This window comes from Tyto alba, unplaced genomic scaffold, assembly GCF_018691265.1.
Source record: "Tyto alba isolate M040663 unplaced genomic scaffold, T.alba_DEE_v4.0 Super-Scaffold_48, whole genome shotgun sequence".
NCBI lineage: Eukaryota > Metazoa > Chordata > Aves > Strigiformes > Tytonidae > Tyto > Tyto alba.
Genome location: NW_024881324.1, coordinates 1,770,730 through 1,785,952, shown reverse-complemented (window position 1 = coordinate 1,785,952; position 15,223 = coordinate 1,770,730). Strand labels below are relative to the sequence as shown.

Here is a 15,223-nt window from a genome sequence, read left to right as displayed (position 1 = left end):
GATAGCTCTACATCCTTTCTTTGTATCACCCTTCCATTTATTAAATCTCTTCTTCTGTCTCCTCCTGTGCATCTTTCTTGTCTTCTGCTTACTTAATTCTGTGCTGTGGTAAGGCTGCCTACATAACTTTATGCCAGTTACAGCCTCTAGCTTTTGCTACAACTTTAAACAACCTTTACTGATCATTTTGATGGCAGGGTTTTAATAAGTGACAAAAATCTCAGAATCATTCTGGGAGTAAAGAATACCCTCCCAGTTCCTACATATTAACCACAAAACAACTCCTGGAAGGATATATAATGCGGATACATCACTCCAGGAGAAATACAAACTACAGACCTGGGCTCAAGCTAGTGGGAGTTTGGTTCCAGAACAGAGGATCAGCTATCAAATACCAGGTCATTTTAGTGGCTGTGTCCTACTTAAAGGCACACACTGAAAGAAAAAATGGAGAAAAACCTACCCTGTTCAGCCAAAGGTAAGAATATAAAGGAGTACAGTATCTGATGTCTAAACAAATAAAACCAGCAACATGATGGGTGTTTGTTATTTCTCTCAATGCTTTCACTTATGCTACAGCTAGTTGCTCAGTAATGCATACTGTGAACAGAAAAGTACAACTTGCCGGGGTATAAAATAACATGGAAAGAAGCCAGTTATTAGAATAATGATAGCGAAAGTCAAATATAAGCCAAGAAAACCTTACTCAAGTTAATGAACTGGCCTATAGATGAGTTAAAAACAAAACATGAAAAATCCATGTCGAAATCACTGGCAGAGCTTCAGCTCTATTGTAATGCTCTAATAATGAAAACAATAGCACATCAATTTGAAGTGCTCAGGAGAACAGTGGTATCTCTGTCTTGCGGTGGAGCAATGGGGGCTTTCTTCTGTTTCCTGACACACTGTTAAGGTCTCACTGTTTTACCGGGTGCTTTATTCAGCAATCAGGTACAGTATGGCTCAAGGACCTCAACCCAGTGGGCAAGTTCTAATCTTTGTAGACCATGAACGGCACCTCAGCACAGATCCCCTAGCTGTGGCATGATTTCAGCAGCTGAAATCTGCTTTTTGGTTCTTATTTAATTAGCCAAAGTTTTTCTTTGACTCTGTGACTTAGGACAACTAAAACAAGGCAATTCATTTGAAGCATTTGAGTGAAAATTTAAGTCTTAGCATTCTCCATAAAAATCAATGCTAGGAAATCCATATCAGTATCTCAAGCCTCTGAAGACTTAACTCCAGCAGCAGACAGAAGGTTTGACTGGCAGCCACCTCCTCAGAAACTGCAGAAGAATGCTTATTGCTTCGGCAGGCAGAATCCCATTACTATCACAAAACCAGAAGCTCAAAGAGCAGATGACTCCAAGGTACTGGCATAACAATCATTCAATCCCATATTAATTTAGTGTAATGTTGCTAGGTTCTGGGTTTTGTTTTCATTTGAATAGTCATCATAATGATTTGAAGTAGGCTTTAAATCTTGAAGGACTTTTCTCTTTAAAAATGAGCAATGTCTCTACATTTTACAAGATAGGTTCCTCAAGAGGAGATTGCATTTGAAGTGGTAACTGAGAAGAGCAGTCTCACTGGATTACAGGCAGAGCCAAAGAAGATTTCTAGGCATTTTGCAATGTATTAGCCTCTCAAAAGAATAAATATATAGCGGAGGTATATAATTTCAAGAACATGGTAGAATGTTTTCCCATTTAAAATGCAGTTAATCGACCTTCATAGAAGAAATGTTTAAATGTTTTAACAGTGGGAATGAGAAATGCAGGCTAAATGCTGAACCTATCATAATTCCCAAGTCAAATCTGCAAAACTGTATGCATTTCAAGTTTGGGGGGTGTTTTTTCTAAGTTACAGTTCTGCATCCAACAGCCTGTGTTCAGGGTAGTGAATGGGTAAAATAAACTGTCTGTTGACATTTTTTCAGGCAAAAATGGAAGATAAATTTATTTTCTTAGATGCTGATATTCTGTGAGATTGAACATCCCCAAAGAGATTTAAAACGGAGCCTGTTGTCTTACTAATTTGCACACTATGCGCTTCCCCCCCCCCCCTCCAAATTAAAACCTTAGTAAGGAGCTGCTCAAACCTTGGGAGTTGCTAGGCATAACTGTAGGCCAGCATGTGCCAAATATGCCACAGCACGAAGTCTTTAGTCGTCATCCAGCATACTGTGTGTAAGCAGTTGGCAGGCCTCTTCTCCCCCTACCTCCCAGGACTTTTGTTATTGAATTGCTACATAGTGTATCTTACCCTAATTGAACTCATTACTTAAGGGACTACTCTGTCTACACAAGTATTCAGGAAATATTATTCCTGAATAACCATGTGTATATTCTTATGCTGGAACAAGAATGAGCTAGATAACATACCTAGATAAAATAGCGAATAAACAGGTCCTAAAAGGTGTTCTGCCAGCTTCAGTGAATCTAGAGAAACCCCTCAGAAAACCTACAAGAAGTGATTCTCTCTTCACACGCGAGAGTCGGTGGAAGAAGCCCAGATTCCCAGGAGCATGAGATGTGAACTGTGAAACCACGTCGGAGGAGACAAGTTCCTAACAGCAAGAGAGAAAGGCGCCGAAAGGAGTGGTCTGATAAAGAATCAATTTCAGTGACTTTAAAAGAATAGCTGCGCGAAGGCATGATGGAAAACGGCTCCACCTGAAAGCACATTTTCCTCCTCGGGATATACGTTTGCCCTCGCAGGCTTTGCCTGCCGCCTCGCGCTGAGCAGGGCCAGTGCCGGAGGCCAGTGGTTGTCCCACCAGCCAGCAACACCTTCCTGGGCAGTTTTGGCACAGGCTGAGGGACACGCTCCCACACAACGCCCAGGCAGGATTTGGAGGCCAAGGGCCAATCCCAATATTTGCTTTGGATATAACTGTCCTCTTTCAAGGGAGTGAAAGGTTTGAACTGGTATGTATTGAACTTCTGCCGGGCCAGGTGGCCTCCAGAATGGGCCTGGGTCTGTTACATACACTAGTGTAGACATACCTCGGTTGCAGCATGTTTGTTCCAGTATGTACTGTGACTTGTAACAGGAAAAGTGCTCTGAAAAATTTATGGTGCAAGAAAAAAAATCGGGTGTCTTGCTCTGCTGAAAAAGGGATGATACGGACACTACAGCCATTTTATTTTGCTCATACCAGTATAAATCGGGAGTCATTCTGTAGAAATTAGAGTATCTGTGCTGGATTAGAGATTAGAATGAGGCCTTTTATAGCCACAATTATCAGGATGTGCTAAGGGTCATTTTCATTCCTGTTTTGGAGCCCTACATTAAGCTTCAGAAATACTAAAATATTCCATTTTTTTCTAAGACCATGGAGTAGGAGTAAACTGGAAAGATGCTTGGGATAGTTACTCACACTGACATTGACTAGACGATCCTTCTGGTTTCAGGAGTTCCCCCCACCTTAACAAGTGAACTTGTCAAATCAGAATAAACATTTCCTGAGCCGATGAGAAAATCTAATGAAAAGCTGCACCTAGGGGCACACTGCTTGGCTCCCCTCAGATGCTCTTGTTGACTTCAGAGAAGTGAATCCTTGCGAAAAAAATAAAGCTTGTGATTATTAGGGAAATCTGTGGTTAGATGTGTAGGAGTATGGTTCTGCTTCTTTATTATATATATTTTTAAAATCTGGTGCCAGTATCTCAAATTCTTATATTTTCTGTTATCTTTTATTCTGGTACTGTGCCCGTGTTTGTGCTTAGCACTGCTATTGTTATGATATTTCTATTGACTGCTTTTCATGTGATGTATGATCCTCTTTCTCCCACTTTGCACTGGAGATATAAAGGCAGAAAGAAAAGAACTACTTAAAAAAACTACATTTGAGCTTTACTTAAGTCTCAGAATTTTATGGGAGTAGTTCTACTGAAATAATAGCAAAGTTTGGTTATTCCTTATTACAATTTGCTTGTTGCATAGAAAACATTTGCCACTGAATAAATGTAATTTTGATGCAGGTTTTGAGAAAAATTAGTATGTTTTTATTTTTAACAAGTATGGAAAACCAAGATCAGCCAGAAAGATCCTCCATATATAAAGGAACGAAATGTGGAACTAGTTATATGTATAACAGACACAAAGTTGAGGCTAATAAACAATGCATTAATATGTGAGTGTGCAGTAATCCCATCTGGACCAACATTTTGAAGTTATTCTGAGTTTCAGGGTGCTGGATTTTGCTATATTGTGTAGTATCTTCTACTCATAGTCCCAACAAGAGAAATTAATTGGAATTAGGTGGAGATGTGAGTAGGGACAACACGACCTGGCCCCAGAAGTTAAAGGAGATTCATCTCAACAAAACACAAGGACAGACGCGTGCACTGGGCAAATCTAACACTACCTTGAAAGAAACATGTGAAGAACATGGCCATATCCGGGAAGACAATGAAACCAAAGAAATGAGCACAGAAGCGCTACTTTGTAGAAGAGAAACAGAAGACACATTATCACAAAAGAAACACTGGCAAACTGCTGCGTGGAGATAGTAAGGGCTGGGGAAGAGGAAAGATGTAGGCTGCAGAGACTACTAGCCTCATTTAATCTGCCTTCTGTGAGGCTGGAATTGCAGTTGTTGTGATAGGATGCTTGATAACATATGTAAAAAATTTCCTTTCAATGAGTAATGCTAGTTGGCACTTGTTGTTAGTTCACTTAGGGCAAACAGTGGAGCACTGGGCTGCCCAGTCCAAGGGACAGTACCACAGTCTGGGCCAGGCTGTTCCAAACGTTGAAAGAGACGTCACATTCAGCGACGCAAGATACATACGCAACTGTTTGAAGATTTAACTGAATTTTCTTTTAAACAAATTTCCAAAAGGCACAGGGAACCTAATTCTGCTACCCATTACATTCATCAGCTAGTGTCTTAATCTAAGTCCCTTTGGTTCAGCAAACCTGTTTGGAATGGGATGATGGCGGAGTAAAACCTAGGTGAAAGAATGAATTCTAACTGTGAAGTGATCTAGAAAGCTCTGTTGGGAAGAGTAATTTAATAAAAAATAGGGAGAAGAAAAGGCAAGTCCCAATCAAGTTTTGCCTACAAAACTCTTACATGAAAAGGTGTGTTCCCATTTGAGGTATCTGCTTATAACTGTTCTTACTAGGAATGCTTAAAAAAGCAAAAATCCAAAGCAAACCCTCTATATCAGACACATTATTCAGAGTATGAAGTAACAGAAAACAAGTGGAAACATGTCCACATCTCCCGGTGACCACATCCTTTTATGTGCACATTTTCTTTGCTGCACGCAACAGGTAGTGGCATAGGAATTCCCACATAGGTGTTTGCTTACACCCTCCACACCAGCCTATCTTAAATACGTTAGTTATGTTAGTATATCTATAGGTCCCATATGAAGTGTGTGTTGTAGCAGGACAAGTGCCAACTGTTTGACAAAACTGGCTGAGCCATGAGTGCTAACTGACACACAAGAAAGTCAACAGCTTACAGACATATTGGCTGGTAACCAGAATGGCCTGGTGGAGAGGTGTCAATAATTCCCAGAGGGAAAAGAAAGAGATTCTTTAGACTAGATTCACCCAGCGTCACTAGTACCTTTACTCCATGACATGTCCGAGTGAAATCAGTGAGCCTAACATCACTGAGGACATCTTGGACAAAGCTAAACAAAGAAATTTCCTTATATTCAAGTAAAAAAGGTGCAAGTATCCACAGAATAAATTGAGCTAATATATTTAGCACATGAACAGTTGCTAAATAGGTTGCTTAACATAGAATTCTTACCTGTAAAAAAATACTAAATACTGTTTGCCAATCTGGGAAACAAATTACTTTCTATCCAATGTCCAAATGATAGCAAACATTACCTTTGGAATCATTTAATTATTTATTTTAACATACTTATATACAGTGAGTGGCTCATCCTGATATAATAGTTTGTTTCAACATAATCTAAGTAAAGACTTTTAAGACTTAGTGAAGGTTTTTAACACATTTGAGACTTAGAAACTGTCCTCAAAAGCCTTCATAAATATAATCATAGTGACAATATGTCTTTTGTTGTCATTATTTCCAGTTTTTGTGACTTTACTGAGGGCCAACACCATTTAATGATGTTTTAGTTGCATCTGAAGTGGATAGCGCTTGAGCAAAATATGCAGCACACAGTTTGTAATTAATTCTAAGCAGCTAAAGAAACTTAAGACATACATGTTTATAGGTACATGTATATTATATATTGGTGTATAATAATATATACACACGCATTTATTTTAACGTTTAGCTTTAATAGCAAAATGTACAGTAGAATTCCACTGATAGCAAGATTTGATTCTAGATTATCCATAGAAAATTGGTGCACTTTTTCTGAAAATCACGGCAAGCTCGAAACAAAATGTGGTACCAGGTAATTCTCTGTCATGGTCTAAAACCGATAATCCATTTGAACACCTAAATAATTGAATTAAACCCTTTAGTAATCAGATAGACACTTGATAATGAAAGACCTCCACTGGAAAATGTTACTGAGTAAAATCGTGTATCAGTCCCAAGTAGGTGAGCGTACAACATTTAGGATAAGGCCTCTCAGTCCTGACTGGAGCCTGTAGGTACTACTGGAGTACAAATAATAAATAATAGTACATGTACTGTAAACTCTCTAAAATCAGCGATAATACCAAGCATCTTCCATCTCCGAAACGCTGTACAAACATAAAACTATTCCTCACAACACCCCTGTGAGGTAGGTGCAAAAGTGTTACCCCATCTTTACTGGTGAGGCAACTCATCCCAATACTACAAGGTGCTAGCTGACTCTACAAGGGAGAGGTCACTCCCTGATTCCCAGAGGCCCCAGAAGGATGTAGTTCTCAAGCAGAATCAGAGTCTAATTAGTGACTTGCCCACATCCCTAAAATACGTCAGTGACACAGCCCGAAGGTGCTAGCTTTCACATTTGTCACTTTGCCGACTGACTGAGACATTCTCCCTTCTGAAAAAATAAAATACTATACATTGGTGCTGCGACATGCACAAACATGTATTTTTCTTTTCATATATCTGCTGATACCTTTAATATCTGCACAGGGAAGGCTGTGAGTGCCTACCTTGTGTAGCAGAGCCATAGCAACATTCTCACATTCTACTTTTATGCATAAAAGTTGCAGGTTCTTTTACTCTCTAATGTGAAAAAGGACTGATTATTCATATGATGACATCAAATTCTATATTAAGGGGCACAGTCATCTTTTTTTCAGATTCAGCTTTTAGGACCTCCTTTAAAACTGGGATAATCCTGTGGTACGTACTAAAATATATGTATTCTCCTTTCCCTCTTTTCAAAAATAAAAGTCCAGAATACTTTTGCCTAGACATACTTTTAATATCCTATATAGCTAGCCATTGTTTTGATGACACACAAAGCAAAGCAAGACGTCTGAATCTGGAAGCATTCCCTCTGGCACCAGTGTAAACCTGCAGTGTTTCCACCAAAGCCACAGAGTTTCAATGGTGTAAAAGCAGGCGCAGCGAAGTTAGGGGCAGGACCTCCAGCCCCCCGACCATCGGTGGCTGCCCTAGACCAGCGACGCTAACAAACTTCACGCCTTCAGCGGGAGGGAAGAGCGCCAACGGCATGTTCGTTAGCAAATCCTGTGAGCTACGCACGTACCTGATCACGTCACTGATGAGCTCATCATTCATTACGCTACTATTACACATAGATGTAAAAAACAGGCAGCTCTTTTGACTTCTGCAGAATTAGAGAAAAAAGGAAGAAAATAAACCACAGGATCTTCCAAATGACGGAGTACGTGCAGAGAAGTAAATGAAAGGCAACACAAATACAGCACAAATGCAGCCTTAGAAAAACAAAGTATTTGCCAAGATAGAAAGGACAAAATAGGTGAAGGAGCAGATAGTGTATCGAGGGCTAATATATACAAGCAGAAATAAAAAAAAAAAAAAAAGGGCAAAAGCCTAGTAATGTCAATCATTTGTCATAAATGCTCTCTTTCTAATGATTCATGGAAAAAATGTAAGTGAAGAGTTTGAAAGCCTTGCTGGAATTTTGATGTTGTAAAATAACCCTCTGCTCAAAAAATTGTAACTGGCAATTTTTCTGATTGTATAGAGTTCCTACATGGCTCTGTTCTTAAACATCTGTAATTCAGCAGACTTTGACCATTTCTATCTGTGTAGCACATTTTATTATTTAATGTCGTCCTGCAATAAAAAAAAATAACCCATACGTATTTAAAAATAGATACCGTTCCACTTTCACCCTTTTTTGGGGGAGAGGAGAGGAAGGCAGGTAATTTTCCTCTTGTGTTTTGAACAGACCCGTAACTATCAGCGTCCCTTGCTTTCCTTCTCTTTTGCGTATCATGTTTTCTCTCAGCAAGGCTCAGGGATGTGTGCGCAGGAACACAAGCACAAACCTATTGTGGTTGTTGAGTCACCAGAGGAAACTCATTCCTTCTTTGTGTAGGTCTTATAAAACAGAGTGTCTTCATAACAAGGCCACTGAAAGATGATTAATACAGATTTTTTCTCTTTTATTTATCTTTTGTCCGTTTTAAATGCAGCAGGCATTCATCACCGGATTATAACAGCTTGAAGGTTACTCAAACATACAGCTTTTTTGCAAGAGATACTTAATCACATGCCTAACCTTAAGAATGTAAATACTTTCATTTAAATCAACGTGAAAAAATAATTTGGTTCAAGTTAGACATGCTTTAATAAATTAGGGTCTTGAAAAAAAAAGAAGAAACAAAGCCATGGGTTTAAATGTACAGGTTATGTCATTTGGAATGAATGGATGCGAGTTGTCAATTTTTTCTTTTTTTTTTTTTTTTTTGTAATTTAGAATTTTAACTGCTCCTGATAAATTTGTTCCCAAATTTTATCATGCAGTGTATTGTGAATATTAGGCAGATGTTTAAACAACATGAAAAGGAGGCTTTTTTGGTAAATAGTACATTATAAGTGTTCAGAAAGCAGTCAATTTGAAACAGTAGCCCTTCCAAAGGCTGTTTCCCCCCCCCCCCCAAAATGTTGGTTTGGTTGTTTGGTTTGCATTTTTTTTTTTTGTTGTTGTTGTCCTACTGTCTTGCAAGAAATGCTCTTATGATTTATTTTTACTGGAAAAGAGATTTTAATAATTCTACCCCTTTGCACTGTTAATATATATTAGAATAGCATTTGAATACAAGGTGTCGACCTTATTCCGATTTTCAGATGCGACGATTAGAAGTCATTGACACCAATCTACCACAAGTGACCTTAGTCTCATATCTTGCTCTGTTATTAGAATAATCAAGGAACGCAATTCAGAAATAATATTACATCCTGCATTTTATTCAATTCCATATGACAAAAATAGTAACCTAGACTAAGACATCCATTTCAATCAGTAGATGTGTCAAGCCAACAAGATTTAATAATAAAAAATATTGGATCTAGGTAACAATTCCCAGCTGGTTCAGGGAGGCTCCTAGCCCTACATGGTATCGCAGTATAAAAATAATGTCTCTCTTCACCATGCAGAGAGGAATGACCTAACCCTGAATACAAAATGGGGTCAGTCTTACTGTACCATCATCAACCATCTTATTTACAACACTTTACATCTTTTTTCTTTTTTACCTTTTTCATTTTTTTCTTCTCTTTTTTTTTTCTTTCTTTTTTTTTTTTTTTTAAGTTATACACATCCTTTAGGGAATAGAGATAACACTACATGGTACCCAATACTAACAAAAAAAAAAAAGTCACACCAAAAATGACACAGATAAATAAAAACATTCAATTGCTGAAATACAGCAACATTAAGCCACCTCAGTTTTCTTTTTTTTTTTTTTTTTTCAATGCTTGGAAACACCCCTAACCACCCACACACTGTGGCAAAAAAGATGTTATATTGTAGAGGTGTTACAGATATATAATTTTGCTTATATAGAGAGATATATATTTCTATATATCTCTATCTCATCACTGTAGAAAATGGAGCTGTAGAGTTCATTGTTTATTTCCAATAGAAACAAACAGTTAATAAGTCTTTGCACCTCTTTTCACTCCATTACATGATGGCTGAAATAGTCCATCCTCTTACAGTAATGGTTTTTGTTGTGGAAGAAAGATTGTCCTATTTTTCAGTCTCAACTGAGAAGACCTCACTGTCTGATTCGTTCTTCAGGGGCATAAAACTCCTTGCGCTGTTACCCAGCTACCCATAATGTCCCTCGAGCAATTCTGCTGGACGGAAGTTCATAGTGTCAGCTCCACCATGCTTGTAATGCACAAAAATGAGGTAGTACACAAAACGTTTACTGTTCAAGTTTTGATTAAGCCCCAGTCTCCTCAGCATCCCCAGCCTAGCTTACGAGTGGAACCATTCCCTTTATTTACTTCGGTGTAATTTAAACAATGCAATCAACACAAAATTATATCCGATTAATCTGAGTACATTGTGCTTTGGAGCAATCTGAGAAGACAATCAGCACGAGTTGGAAATAAATACAGAATAGTTGTATGTTACTACTGCTCACACTGCCCGAGAGTTACTGGTTTGTCCCCACATTTTTAGGCAGCCAACATCTTTCTCGTGGGTATGTATGAAAGACAGAACAGATTACAGTAAAATTAAACCTCCACGATGCTCTCCTTCCTCTATCCTAGACTTGTATTAATATCACACTCCTAAGATAAATGTATCAGAATTCTGTTGGGGGTGGTCACGCTTTTAAGTGGGCTTTGTAGAAAAGTTAAATGAATCATTTCCATTCAAGAAATGGCAGGCCCCATATTTCCTAAGGATCTGACAGTTCTCTGCGGCTTTTCTGCTTAGTTAATAGAGATCTCTCATTGTTTGACCTGAAAACAAAACAAGACACTGCAACAGGGTTCTCCTCCTTATTCCTTAAGTCAAAGTACTATTTATAAAATAGTTTACATCTTTGTTCAGTTTCAAATTATAGACAAACCTCCCTAATACAAAATACTAAAAGTGCAATAGTATAAATTAAGAGTTTGCAACCACATTATACAAACATTACCTTTTTATTGTACAGCTTTGATAACATGGAATATTTATTCACAACTGTTTATAATGTTGTGAATAATTTATGGTGCTAAGGTTTGTCTGTAACTTGTTTTCCAATCATTGAGCTAAAATCCACACTACATTTTTTTTTTTTTCATTTAATAGAACAACTGTCCACATAGCAGCTACAAATATTTAAATAAAAAAAAGGTTTGTTACTGACAGGTACTTGCACATGAAAAGCATGCTATCTTTCCCAATAAAACTTCACAATTTTGCCTGCATTGAAATAAACCACTTATTTATAGTAAAACAAAACTCGCTTAAAAAAAAAAAAAAAAGAAAAGAAGAAAAAAAAAAAAAAGAAAAATCACACAGCCAGATGTATTTTGCAGTACAAAAGCTTCATTTAAGTTTGGGGCTAGTATATTGTCTGTTACCCGCATAATCTTAACATTATAAATACTACAGACAAGGATACTGTAATAATACACAGCATTGGGGTACTAAATCACTTATTTAAGATTAAGACTCCTAAAAACATAGTCCAAGTTGCTAACTAATTTGAACAAAACCAGCAAATAAGTGTGACAGAATGCCGTAATGAAGCCCCCCTTTCTCAGGTGATAGTAAGTTTTGTAAGAAGCAAAGTGGACGTAGACTAGCCTCTTTCTGTTTCTAATAAAGTTATCCCATGATTTGTTTGTTTGTTTGCTTTCTGTTAAATTAAAAGGTTTCAAAGTTCTCAGTAACAGTCAAACTCACTGTCGAAAGAAGTACCATGCAGATCTTGCAAGACAACTTTTCAGCAGCCACAAAGTTATGTATTTCTGCTATGGGGTAAGACTTTAAAGGGAACCTATGCATTTAGTTCAGGAAACTAATGCTTAGCTTCAGAAGCTGTACACGGAACGGGACAAGTGGTGTGTCGAGTAGCGGTCCAAGAGTTATTTGGAGCGAACGCTTTTAATTTATGCCAATCTCTTTATTATCCTCAATAAACCTGGTGAATGGACGACTGGCTCCCGTCTCAGAACTTGCTTTGTCCAGACTGACAATGGGAGGGCTGCTGCCCGTGCGAGCTTTGTCCATGCCACCGGTAAGGTTACTGAGAGGCGGGATGGCGCCTCCGCCTAGACTTACTGGGAGCTGGGGAATGCCTCCGTTCTGTATGACAGAAATCTCATTGTTCTTCATCGCAAGTCCGTTAGTGATAGCTGCAGCGTATTGGTTCCAAAAATTGGGGTCAACGTTCATGGCCCGAGCTGCCAAATCCTTCTGGAACATCTCGGAGAACTTGAGCGCGTCACCACCGAGCAGAGCCATGGGATTTTCCACGGAGAGGCGGCGGCCGCGGCGCGCAGGGGCGTTATTCCACATGTGCGTCCCCATGTGAACCTGCAGAGCAAACGGGAACAAGAAGCAACCCCGAGTTAGCACGGTCTGCTGGGGCGGCCGGCCTGAAAGGCTGTTACTTACAGTATCGCTTGCCTTTTTTTTTTTTTTTTTTTTTTTTTTTTAAAAAAAATGCCTTTTCATTCACATTGAAAATGAATCAATTCCACTTAAGACACAGTTCTAAGGCCCAGTCAACCTATACAAAGAAAACCCAGCTCTGTCATAATTTTTCAATGTGCATTTGTTTCTTCGCAGTGAAAACGAACGCAGCGCCGCAAGAATAAAGAGTACGCATCCCATCAGGTTAGATAACTTCACATGCAAGCTGGAAGTCCTCGCATGCTGAAGATTACCAAGGGCATGACTTCTTCTAGGAGATGGGAGGGCTTTTTCTGCCCTTTCCCTTTTTAAATCTTGTATATTTTCATAATATTTTCTCTCATGTCAGAGTCCTCGATTATTTTGCTAAATTTAAGATTTTAATCAAGGACATGTAAAAATTTATTCCCCAGGCTGCGTCCCGATGGTTAACCAGACTGCGGGAATAAGAAGCATCAGTCCTGTAGCAACCTGCTGTACATCAGTGGGAAACAGCTTTCTAGTCTGCAGTGGCTGCGAAGCAGAACAGTAAATGGAAATTTGAGAGGCACCCAAGGAGCTGAGCAAGCTCTGCATTTCTGGTTTTTACAGCGAGGTTATTTCGCGCTGGTGGTCCACGAGAACCGCCGGAACACGTCCATCAGCTGACTGCACGTGCCACCAGGCCTGCCAGGAGAACCGCAACGTGCGTGCACGTACAGCCAGGACCCGTTCTGAAGTTCGCATCGCCGCGCAGCCGCTTTTCCAGTCCCTAGCTTCAACACGGTGGAAGCATAATAAGCACTGCTATACAGCAAGCGTTTCCTCAAAGCTCCCTTACTCTCCTGCCTTTGGGAGGAACGCTCAGCACTGAGACCTGCTGAGTTCAAGCCTTAAACTTCCCCCCCCCACCCCCCCGCCCTGAGCCTTTACAGCTTTATTTGGCCTCTTACCTTGAGATTCCCCTTTGTGGTAAAAGCTCTACCACAGATTGTGCAACCAAACGGTTTTTCACCGGTATGGGTGCGCTCGTGTATCTGCAGTGCACTTGCTGAGGAGAAGGTCTTCCCACACGACTGACAGTTGTGCTGCTTGGGAGTCCGGCGAGGGGGGGGTGCCAGCATAGGGGTGATCCCTGGACTCATCACTGTCTCTGGTGCAGCAGGAACCTGGATTCCAGCTGGAAGCGAGGGAACCTCACCCAAAGAGATCGGCTTGCTGTGACCATTCACTTCCATTTTGATCATGGTAGGTGCTGTACTGGTGACCAGGCTAGGAGTACTTTGGCTGGGACCTAGAGTAAAGTTGGGTTCAAATAACTGAGAAGGCAGCTCTTTTAATTTGTGCGTCAGTAAGTGCTGTTTTAAATTACCCATAGTGGAACACCCACGACTGCAGACTGTACAAACAAATGGACGTTCTTTAGTATGGCTGCGGTAGTGAATTTCCAATGCACTCTTACAAGCAAAAGGCTTGCCACAGATATTACAAACAGTACTTTTAAACTTACCACGTTCTCTGTTCAGGAACAGCAGGCTAAAAGGAGCCTCCTCTTTGATGACCGGTCTTCCTGGGTTGGTGGATGTCAGATCTAATGCGCCTCCATTTTCAGTTGCGGGTGGCGGACTGTCTGGTTTTTCTGTCTTTAATTGTATTTCTTGTGGCTCTTCCTGGTTACTGAGACCTGGGGACTTTGATCTGAAACTTTCACTATTGCTATTTACAGGAGACAAAGCTTGCATGGAGGAAGAAGACTCTGACATTGCAGGGCTGCCTGCGCTCTGGCTTTCAAGATCACCAACGGCTGAGGAGGAGTCATTGCTCAAATGGTCACTCTCCCCTGATCCATTTTCTATGGATTTTAAAGTGGTCAGCTGCTGACAGTTCATGACAGAGTCAATCATTTTCATTTGATTCTCCAAAGCAGCAATACTGGAGATCACAGAAGGTGGCGAAGAAGGACACGACCCGGAGTAAGAGATAAGGGGTTTGGATGAGTCACTTGCCGTGTCCTTAAGCTCGGGGTCCTCTTCCATTGAATTTTCATCAATGTCATCATCGAAGTTGCTCAGCGTGTCAACGTTCTTCTCGTCGTAGGCGAGCTCCGAGTCCATGGCGTCCTGGAAGCCCTCCGGTAGCGGCGTGTTCGGAATTTGCCCACCCATGTGCATACGAATGTGCTGCTGAAGAACAACCGCGTTTGTAAACTTCTTCTGACAAATGGGACACGAGTGCTGTACCCGAAGTGGTGGCTTCGCTCGATGAACTCCAAAATGTGTTTTTAGATTGCCTTTCGTAGTAAAGGCACGTCCACAAATTTTGCATTTAAATGGTCTTTCTCCTGTATGCGTTCTGTAATGCATCTTGAGAGCGCTCTGACAACTGAGCACACGGTGACAAATGACGCATTGATTCGGATCTGTCATCTTCTTATCAATGTTCTCCACCAGCTGTTGCAGTTTTGAGGTTTCTGACGTTTGCATAGAGTCTAGCAGACCACCAAATGGAAACTTTGCCTTGAACTGGTCAGACACAGCTGGAAGCACAGGGTTTGGGAGGCTCGTCGCAACGCAGCTGTCCGTAACAGCAGCAGGAATTGAAGACGTGGAAGCTGTGGAAACTTGCCCACCTGCAGAGAGGTCCCCGAGCCGCGTGCTCGTGGGAGGCAGAGTGACAGGTTCGGCCTTGGTCAGAGATGAGCCACTCTGAACGGG

At 40.3% G+C, this 15,223-nt stretch overlaps 1 protein-coding gene across 2 annotated transcripts in view; it reads right to left on the bottom strand.

Annotated features, from left to right (window-relative positions):
* Window positions 1–7,034: 7,034 nt before the first annotated feature.
* Window positions 7,035–15,223, bottom strand: part of SALL3 (spalt like transcription factor 3) — a 25,472-nt gene continuing 17,283 nt past the window's right edge. For both annotated transcript variants that reach the window (XM_032998899.2, XM_032998900.2), the window contains exons 2-4: window positions 14,020–15,223; window positions 13,463–13,803; window positions 7,035–12,431 (exon numbers count right to left, since the gene is read on the bottom strand). The exon at window positions 14,020–15,223 is cut by the window's right edge. In XM_032998899.2, coding sequence (XP_032854790.1) covers window positions 12,000–12,431; window positions 13,463–13,803; window positions 14,020–15,223 — 1,977 coding nt within the window. In that variant the 3' untranslated portion in view covers window positions 7,035–11,999. The remainder of the gene's footprint in view (window positions 12,432–13,462; window positions 13,804–14,019) is intronic.